Source organism: Lytechinus variegatus, chromosome 9 (assembly GCF_018143015.1).
Source record: "Lytechinus variegatus isolate NC3 chromosome 9, Lvar_3.0, whole genome shotgun sequence".
NCBI lineage: Eukaryota > Metazoa > Echinodermata > Echinoidea > Temnopleuroida > Toxopneustidae > Lytechinus > Lytechinus variegatus.
In genome coordinates this window covers 26,741,003-26,752,340 of record NC_054748.1, presented here as the reverse complement: position 1 = coordinate 26,752,340, position 11,338 = coordinate 26,741,003, and the positions used below count along the sequence as shown (strand labels likewise).

Sequence of the window (11,338 nt, the reverse complement as noted above, 5' to 3'; positions counted from 1 at the left end):
TATGAGTAAAGGATTGAGAAGGGGGAGAGTGGGATAGAGAAAGAGATTGATGGTGATAACCGGGGAGGGGAAGAGAGAGGGGGGGGGGGATAAAATAATTAGAGTGGGAGAGGGGGAAAGGCAAAAGATCAAGGAGTGTTTCATCAACATTTTTTTCGAACAAGTTGTCAGATCTAACAACTTTCCTTGATTCTGATTGGCTAAGAGGGCACTGTACCATGGAAACTGTCAGATAAAATTGAATAACATGAAACACTGCCCAGGTCTCCCGTCACAAACACCCTACACGTCAACATCCACTACAACAACCTCCTCAAAACCTCATACACCCACAGATAAACCTCACACCTCTGTCCTAGATATTGCCCGCTCACCCACAATAACAACCCACACATCCTAGACACCCTCAAACTTCACACCCTCGTAACACACACCCATCCTTTAATCCCACACATTAACGGGGAATGAAACCTTTGGAACGAGTAGCCTTATGTCAAAGCAGAAAAATTCAAGAATAAGATCAAAGAAAGTTTGAGAAAAATCAGACAAATAATGAGAAAGTTATGAGCATTTGAATATTGCAATGCTATGGCGATCCTCCCATTGGCAATGCGACAAGGATGTGTGATGTCACATGTGAACAACTTTCCCTTTGATAGACTATAAAATACCCCCAAAATGTCTCTGCTTTTTCTTACAGTGATACAAACTTTTTATCAACGATGTATTCTTTAAAAATCTGTATTACTCGCCCTCCTATAGAAAGAACACATGATCTATTGATAGATGTGATAAAAGAGGTATTTTAACTGAAATATACGGTATATACTAAAGTAATGGGGAGAGTTGTTCACAAGTTACATTAGACATCTTTGTCGCATCGCCAATTTGAAGATCTCCATAGCATTAGTGATCACAATATTCAAATGCTCATAACTTTCTCACTATTTGTCCGATTTTTCTCGAACTTTCGTTGATCTGTTTCTTTGATTTTTCTGTTTTCACACAAGCTATCTTGTTCCAAAGGGTTCATTCTCCCTAAACAATGATCCCATAGACCTTCCTCAACCACCTCTCACCTCACTCTTCCACACCTCCTTATACCTAACACACCCACCAATACACCCCCACACACACCCATACTATCCTACACATCAGAACTACAATCCCCCACACTTCACATCCTCGTACAAGACACCCATCCTCACAATCCCACACATAATGATAACAATGATTCCATACCGCATACATTGGTAATTCCGAAGCTTCGTTATTGCAAAGGTTCGGATATTCTGAAGGTTCTTTATTCCGAAGGTTCGTAAGTCAGAAAACGAAATGAGGTTCATAATTGCGAAGGTTTGTTAGTCCAAAAACGTAATGATTAACAAACCTTATTTCGTTTTTGGACTAACGAACCTTCGGAACAACGAACCTTATTTCGTTTTTTGATTAACGAACCTTCGGAACAACAAACCTTTTTTCGTTTTCGAACTAACGAACCTTCAGAACATCGAACCTTATTTCCTTTTCGGATTATCAATCCTTCGGAATAACAAACCTTCAGAATAACGCCAGAAATGTTCGGATTAACAAACCCTTTTACGTTTTCGGATTAACGAACATCGAGGTATAGGCAATTTACGTGTTTCGGAATTACGAACCTTCAGAATGACAAAGTGTAACCATTCCATACACCCTCCTCAACTGCCTCTAACCTAACACACTTCCATACCCCCTTATACCCTAAACACCCACCCATACTAACCTACACATCTGAACTATCATCCCTCACACCCTCGTAACACACACCTATCTTCACACTCCCACACATATCAACAGTGATCCCACTTCAACGGCCTCTAACCTCACACACTTCCAGAACCCCTTATACCCTAAACACCCACCCCACAAACACACATACTATCCCACACATTTGAACTATCATCCCCCACACATTTCACAACCTCGTACCACACACCCATCCTTAGCTTACAATCCAGCACATATTAACAATGATCCAGCATACCCTCAACTGCCTCTAACCTAACACACTTCCATACCCCCTTATACCCTAAACACCCACCCATACTATCCCACACACCCTCGTAATACACACCTATCTTCACACTCCCACACATATCAACATTGATCCCACACTCCCACTTTAACTGCCTCTAACCTCACACACTTCCATACCCCCTTATTTTTTTTTTCATACTGTTTTATTCTGATTCCATGAACAAAAATATAACATTTCAATTTAACATTTCAAAACACATAAAATAATATTTCACATTTCATATTTTGACTTTTTTCACTAACTTAATACTTAAAGGAGAAACAATGAAATCAATTATAAAAATGGTCGAAAACACCACTCCCCCCCCCCCCCCGCCCCAAACAAAAAGTCTTCCCTTGCTCATTTGTGGAGGGCGATTTATACATGGAATACAAAGAAAGAACAAAGGAGACCCAAATCCAAAACAAACCAATAAACAAATAGATATACTGACACTAGGATCCCCTTAAAAAATACATATAATATGCCTAACACTTTTCCTTTCATGTATCAAATATTCAACAATGATTTAAAACTATATGAAATTACTTGGCTTGCACTCATCAAAAACAAAGCAAATCAAAAAAATAGACGAGTAAAAAACAAACAAAAAAAACATCCCAAAGAATCACCCATCCCAAAGGAAAACTTCATTTTCCCTCCCCCCAAATCACACATACACCCACCCTCACATACACACATACACCCTCACACACACCTACACAGTCACTTTCTCCCAAATCACACCTGGATATCGCCCTCAGTCCTGCCATTTCGGTACATTCTCTCCCATTTTAATAAATGCTTGTCTAACTTGTTCCTTTTAATAGCTATTGCTTTTTCTTCATTTCGATATTCTACGACTCTCTGAATACTCTCGTCTTGAGTAGGAACTCTACCTTCTGACCTTGATCTAAAAATGATATATTTCATTAAAAAGATTACCGTGTTACAAAATTTCACTTCAAGATCGGATCCATTAATTCCCACATGTATATCTTTCCACTCTGCATTTTGAAGCTTTATCAAACTAAGTTTTTCAATGACCCTCTGCCATAAAGCTTTAACATCATTACAAAGCCAGAATAAATGTTCATAAGATTCCGGGTTATGCTTACAGAATGAACAGATATTAGTATCTATAAAACCAAATTTGAACAAATGTTCGTTGGTGTATATTGCACCATGAAGTAATTTATATTGAAATTCTCTTACTTTTGGTAAGATTATTGTGATTCTAGGTCTTACAAATATTCCTGAGATTTCTTTTTTTGGGACATCAAAATTATTGTGGCAATCCCTTATTTGTAAAGTATAGAGATGTTGTAAATTTATTACAAAATTTTCATAAACCTTCCAAGAAGGTACATCTTTATAGAAGGTACACCCTTATACCCTAAACACCCACCCATGCTACCCCACACATCTGAACTTTCATCCCTCACACCCTCGTAACACACACCTATCTTCACACTCTCACACATCAAAATTGATCCCACACTCCCACTTCAACTGCCTCTAACCTCACATACTTCCATACCCCCTTATACCCTAAACACCCACCCATACTAACCCACACATCTGAACTTTCATCCCAGGCAAGGAGGTCCTAATTGTCAAATTCTAAAAAATTGAAATATTGTATAATTCAAACAATAAAAAACAAAAGAAATAGTGAGTGACATCATCAACTCTCTCATTTTGATGTAACTGGCTCGTTCATATAACTATTTTGTTAAAAATAAGCAAAATTTTGAAATGTCATAACTTTCTTATTTTACACCCGATTTTGATGAAATCTTCAGCATTGTGCTTGTCTGATTTTTCTCTGTTGATTCAAATCAACATTTTTCTGAGGTGGACTTGACCTTTAACAATGATCCAACACACACTCGTCAACTGCCTCAAACATCACACACTTCCATCCCCTTACACCCTAAACACCCACACATACATCCAACACACACCCATCATCTCTCACACCCTCTACCACCTCAAACCTCCAACCCACATACACCCACACCCTCACATCCACCTCACACATAATCACACCCACACTTTAACAATTACATGTACTGTCAGAGACATTCAAACTGTCCACCATACAAAATGTGATTACCAACTTATTTCTCTTTTCATAGAATATTTTATTACAATTAGGAAAAGAATATATACAACTTTGTCAGTGTTTTATACATTGAAAGCACAGGCATAATTATAGTCATCTGACTACCGGTAATACACAAACAACCATACATGTACATTCTTTTGAAAACTCAAGTTGCTGAAATCAAGAAAAATATAGCCAATATGATTCTATTTCAATAGTGAAAAGAACTTCACTTTTCCAAAGTGTATAAAGATCTGGACAGAACAGCGGAAAAAAATAGTTATTCGACATTGTTACCACCAACAACATAAACATACAAATAAAATTAAAGTACAAATTAAGCCTCCATTATTCTAATCTAAGAAATAAAAATATAGGTAGAGTTAAAGTGAAAATTAAGCATCGATTATTCTAAACAAAAACGGGAAATATGTGTACAATTAAAGTGAAAATTAAGCCTCCATTATTTGAAACAAAAAGAAATATTACAATAAAAGTGAAAATTAGGCATAGATGATTCTAAAAGATGTCTAACAAATCTTATTAAAATCAAAACAAAACCAAAAATCCTATCAACAAAAATCAGAGTGAAAATTAAGCCTGCATTATTTGAAACAAAAGAAATACGATTAGAATTAAAATTGGGCATAAATTAATCTATAAGATTTCTAACTAAATTAGTAAACTTTTGTAAAAATCAAAACAACAATGTCACCAATAAGAATTTCTTTCATAGAATAGAAAAAAAATATATTATGTACTACAGTATTTCACGATTCTGTTCACCAAATAAATTTACACAAAACGTCATGTGAAACAAAAATAAAACCAATTAAAAAAGGTCAGGAATGAATAGCAAATTGCTAATGACACAGATCAAATAACATCTTCAACACCACTATTCTCATTCTAAACAAAATCAATAAAAGAATCAGTTATCATCAATAAATAATGAAAAGTAATTTAGAAAATAATAAATTCATCATCAATGTAAGGATATACAAACAGATATACAAACACGTACTGTATTTTCACCATCCAGCAAGATTTATTTTTTTTAAATATGTTTATCAGAATTCTTTGATACTGTAACAATTTAACAAATAATGAGAAAAACAAATAACAATTTGCAACACTTCTATATGTTTCATACAGTGATTCAAAGTGCTTCATACTTGTCATCCTGACTTTAGCAGGTGGGTGTTTCATAAAGCAGTTCGTAAGTTAAGAGCGACTTTAAGAACAACAGGTGATCCTTTCTTATGTGCTAAATAATTACCAATGAACATTTAATGGGGAATATCAATTACCACAAGAAAGGATCACAGTCATTGTTAAAGTCACTCTTAACTTATGAGCAGCTTTATGAAACAGACTCTGGGTCTACCCTAATGTCTACATATACTACATTTCAAAACTTGGTATGTAGTATTCAAGTGCAGTAGCATATAATTGTGTATTTATTGTGTATATATTCAATCACACGTTTGGTAGTCACATTTATTCCCTTGAAATTTCAGCTAGGCAATCATTCATACATGGGGTTTTCCCCAAATGACATCACTGAAGCAACACCAGTGAATCATGTGACTAACCACCTGACTTGATCATGAAAACTATGCAGCCCAAAGAGATTTGCTTGACACATATCCCCCTATATTTCGAATAGCCTTCTAGGGCTTAACAAGAAATTTGCAATAAATTGCTAGCATTTTTTTATTATCCCAAAATAAAATCATAACAATGGCAATCAATTGCTTATCCATACTTGATTACTGGTCTGCTTCTCGCAACAAGAAGCAAAAATTAATTTTGTGATCGATATAATAGTCACAATCGATATATCAGATATTAGCAATCGATTGAAAATATTTTTCTTGTAACACCCACTTGTGCTGATAGAACTGTATCCACAGAAGGCCAATCATGTCATATTCCTAAAAAGATCCAGCTGCATCCTGTGCCCCATTGGGTGATTTCAAGTTCGGTGTTGACCTTTTGGTGTTGGTGTTGGGTCAATTTTTACACAAGTATAAATGAAACCAAACATAAAGTGGAGATGGTCCTGAAAAGTCACTTACTTGAGGCCTTGAGCTGGCAATATTGTTATAATCTGTGTAAACTTAGAATAGGTTTTGGAGCTGGGAAGAGGAATCCAAATTGTGCTTCCAACACCCACTCCAGACTTGAAATCACCCATTGTAAAGAAACCAGTTGGGGAATGCCACTTTGCAAACTGCATGAATAACATTCACAACATGATCTCCCCATTCCTTAACCAACACATACACATACTTCAAAATAATAATACACAATAGTAAGACAGTAAATACAGTACTCCGTAGCATAAACACACACAGTACTACCCTTTTCTTTTGATATCATTCAGAGTACATTTAGACATCACAAAAACTTATCACATTTCGTCAACCTTTACCTCATAAAGATAAGACGAAACAGGTGATTCTGTGCTATGTCAACTTTGTCGAGGGAACGGGTTGATTCAGAGTTTGGCGTTAACAGGGCTTGGTATTTGGCCAGATTTTGCACCAGCCCTATTACAAAAGTACATGTAAATATATGTATAATACAGATTTGATGTTCTTTGAATGTTTCTATGATGGATAAGAAAGTCATTCATATCATCTTGAACCATGGTAATTCTGAATTAGCTTGTTTCTTCTTTTATACGAAGGAAAAAAAAACGAAAGAAATGACACTCTCCTTAAATATGTCAAATAACTTTCTCTAAGAACTTCCATTCTGATGTGCTCTTCTTACTCTGATTTACATGGTAAAGTTTAATAATTGCATGTATATCAATCACCCACTACTTCACCATCTCTCAATGTTGCACGTCATTATTAACACTACAACTAGTTTTGAAAACTGTTCAATTTGGTGGATTCATGATATGGTGCATCACTTATCCGTTGCAGCGAACAGGCAGAAATTCGCAGTGCTTCATGGGAAAAAGTCGAAAATAACCAAAATTAATCTCTGTGGCGCACAATTATGCTGCACTAGCCGGTGCGGCTCGAGCTGTTCCTTCAAGCTCTTCTTTATTCTTTCATTCACTTAAGACAGTATGCCATGATTAGTTAAATATAGTTTTAGTTTGTCAACCTGCATTCATAAAAAAAACCCAGCTTGGTCCACCATCAGTCATATTACAATACATGTACATCAACACTGTGCACTGCCTACGTGCAATGTCAACCCGAAGTTAGAATGTGACCCCTCTTTTTTTCCCTATGACTAGCTTTGAAGACTACTTACCCAAACTAATGGGAGTACTTTATTACCATTGCACCGTACACACACGTACACACTATTTCATTGCTTAAATGTACATTGTCATGCGTCATCAAACGTACATCTCGATATTGCTGCATGAAATATACAAACACCAAAATAACCAAAAGCTACAAAATTCCACTGATTCAATTATCCATAATCCAATACAAATTCATAAGAAAAGTGAAAAAATATGTATATCATCAACAGAACACCACCCTAAATGTGTAGGCCTAAAGATCACAAATAACTCGATAATTTCTTTTACTATTTCATCCATGTTCATTTTTTTTTTTAAGTTAATTTTCTTTTGCCCAAAAGGAGCAGATCATTTAGCCTTAACAGATATCCATTAAATAACTTTTTAATTACATAAATACTAACTAATGGAATATACATGTGCATGACCGTATCTTGTTTTAATCATGCATCTCCTTAGCTAATGTATCGCCGATACTGCTCATTAACATTTTTTTGAGTGAGAACAAAAAAATTAAACAGTGTATTTTAGCCTTGCTAAATCTTTGTATACAGAACCTTACCTTTTCAAGGAAAGGAACTGCATTTCCTATGGAAGTGAATAAAAGAAATATCAAAATCATATCAAGATTAGATTGGAATGGATAAAAATATTTATCTAAATTAAGAATGGTTGGGAAGATGGCCTACTTATATTTTAATGATGATGTAATTACAGAAACAAAGAACAAAATACGACATACACTGTTGTGCCGAAGAATACATTGGGTCCTAATATTCAAGCTGCATTTTGCTGAACAAAAAATTAATCTGCAAAATTCATTTTTAATCTACATGCAATAAAAACAACCTCAGTCATAATAATGTGAGCATGCACTGAAACCATAATTTAGTTTTTTTTTTATTGCTATGCCTTCAGAATAAATATAGCTCTTTATGTAATCTAATTTTGAAATACCTATGATGTCTGTTGTTAAAGGACAAGTCCACCCAAACAAGAACTTGATTTGAATAAAAAGAGAAAAATTCAACAAGCATAACACTGAAAATTTCATCAAAATCGGATGTAAAATAAGAAAGCTATGAAATTTTAAAGTTTCGCTTCATTTCACAAAACAGTTATATGCAAATCTTGGTCGGTATGCAAATGAGGGGACTGATGACATCACTCACTATTTCTTTTGTATTTTATTATATGAAATATTTTGATTTTCTCGTCATTGTCATGTGAAATGAAGTTTCATTCCTCCCTGAACACTTGGAATTCCATTATTTTAACATTTTGTGCTTCAGGCAAGGAGGTCCTAATCATCAAATTCGTAAAAATTGAAATATTGTAGAATTTAAACAATAAAAAACAGAAGAAATAGTGAGTGAGTGACATCATCGACTCTCTCATTTGGATGTAACTGGCTCGTTCATATAACTATTTTGTTAAAAATAAGCAAAACTTTGAAATGTCATAACTTTCTTATTTTACATCCGATTTTGATGAAATTTTCAGCATTGTGCTTGTCTGATTTTTCTCTATTGATTCAAATCAACATTTTTCTGAGGTGGACTTGACCTTTAATAATATATAGGTACAATAATGATGACTGGCAATAATGCAACTTATGAAGTGCTTTTATCCACTATGGCAAGTGCTCAAGGTACAAATTGTAGTTATGACCCTAGCTGCAGCACAGCAAGTATCTTAGCCCACAAGTACCCATTTACAATTCATGGCTTGAGTGCAGCACAGCGTGGATACATTTCTTGCTGAAGGAAATGACCCCAAGTCGGGGATTTGAACCCACGACCCACTGTATAAAAGGCTTGAGTAAACCACGACACTCCCACATAACGTACTTCAAATAATTATAATTTTAGCTACATGCAATTAGAAAGAGCAGCATACATTATACAAATAGCGAATAGGCATGAGTGCGATGGTGCGAGATTTCGCATGAGGTGAAAGAAAGATGCTCTATTCAACGAGGCGTTAGCCGAGTTGAATAGAGTGTTTCTTTCTTTCACCGAATGCGAAATCTTGCACCATCGCACCAATAAGAATATTCGCTATTTGTGTTGTACAACGCCTCAGACTTTAGCGAAAATATCGGGGAAAAGGGAGTTTTTTCTTGGAGTATCCATGAAAAGTGAGCAAAAAAAATGAAAGCAAAAAGTAAATCCCACAAGCGCACATGACCTCGGGCAGCATTGTGCATGTAGCCAGCAAGCTATGCGCGTATTTAACCTTCATTTACTGAGCGCAATGAATTGAATCGTATTGTGACGTCACCCAAAGCCATGCAACTGTACATTTTGGATGGTACGTCTTGCATGCAACGGTACGAATGTTTGACATTCAGCCTCCCATTTGCTTTTTGAAGGGAGGTCACGTGGTACCAATCGAGCCAATCACAACTTGTATTTAACTATCACTATTTACTATATATATATCTATATGGTACAGGACTAATTGTTCTTGTAAACTTATCTCAGGTACTACATTTTTGGGGACACTACATTATTATTAGACGTGCAAGTTCACTGTATAAAAATTACATAATATCAAAACATTCTGCAACAGAATCGTCAAAGCAATGTACAGCCAAAAATAACCAATACCTGGGGAGCATTTCATCAATATTTCCATCCGACAAGTTGTCAGATCTGACATCTTTCTCTGATTTTGATTGGCTGAGAGGTACTGTTACTATGGTAACTGTCGGATAAAATGGGACTTGTCGGATAAAACATCCGACAAGTCCTTTCATGAAACGCCCCCCAGATATCCACTAGTACATTTGTAACTCGGGCTTAATAACGGTAATGACGGCTCGATGCCACAAATAGCATTTGAACAATGATCAATTTAAAAAAAATTAGATTTCTATATCTTAATGCTTCTTTCCTAGGCACTGCATGATGCATGTTAAGTTAGAATACACCGCTCAAAGTTTGTATTATACATGTACATACTACCGGCCATAGTGGGAGGACATGTACACAGAATACAATATGTTTTGCACAAAGACTGTACATGCATTTGCATAACTATAAATGATGTCTTGCCAACTAAAAATAGTATGCCATTTTTGCACTGAACAAAAGGAGATTGTGAAATTCAAAAAGAATATATCATACTTTCTAGTGCATGAGTATTAAATAGTATATGTACATGCATGTCAAAAGTACATGTACATAAAGCAGAAAATATGTTCCCTATTCCGATACACATAACCAATCTTGGAACTATGTCTCTATAAAAAGGAAACACTTTTCCATCTGCAGACAATTGGTTTCTGTAAACTAAAAAAAAATCAGAGAATTTCATTTTAGTAGGTCTGGAGTTCAATTCTTAACTTTTCATTTATTATCACAACATATTTGAGTACGCAATATCAGATGTGAGAATGATTAGCTGGCAACATTTACCATCTACCCGATTGATGACATGACACGAATACGCACACATGGGACTACTCTTTAAAACATTGACAAATAATGGGTGCTGCTCCCGACGGTGACGAGTAATTAGCCACAAGCACAAAATGGTGTTAGGTGTAAGGAGGGACTACAGAAGGAATGTCTGTGATTTCAGAAGGGAGGAAATAAGAAGATAGATAAAAGACAGTGAAAGAGAAATTGCTAGTAAGTACATAGAACACAATACAGCTATGGCAGAAAACGTTAAAGGCACGACATATTCACCTCAATTATCTTCTGAAAAATATCAACATTAGTACTTATAAATGCTACTGATAACAATTTCACAAATAAAACATTTGCAAAGTAATCATCGGGAATGCTGATTCTCTTGCAAACTTAACATGGCACTACATTTTTTATTATGAAATCATGTCTAAAATCATATCATTTTTCTTTCTCCTCATATATGGTTAAGC

At 35.4% G+C, this 11,338-nt stretch overlaps 1 protein-coding gene across 2 annotated transcripts in view; it reads right to left on the bottom strand.

Annotated features, from left to right (window-relative positions):
• Nucleotides 1-10,801: 10,801 nt before the first annotated feature.
• LOC121421584 (N-acetylglucosamine-1-phosphotransferase subunits alpha/beta-like) overlaps nt 10,802-11,338 on the bottom strand; it is a 43,161-nt gene continuing 42,624 nt past the window's right edge. For both annotated transcript variants that reach the window (XM_041616336.1, XM_041616337.1), the window contains exon 29: nt 10,802-11,022. Coding sequence is in view for 1 of the 2 variants with exons in the window: in XM_041616337.1 (XP_041472271.1) it covers nt 11,008-11,022 (15 nt within the window). In the remaining variant the exon portion in view is untranslated. The remainder of the gene's footprint in view (nt 11,023-11,338) is intronic.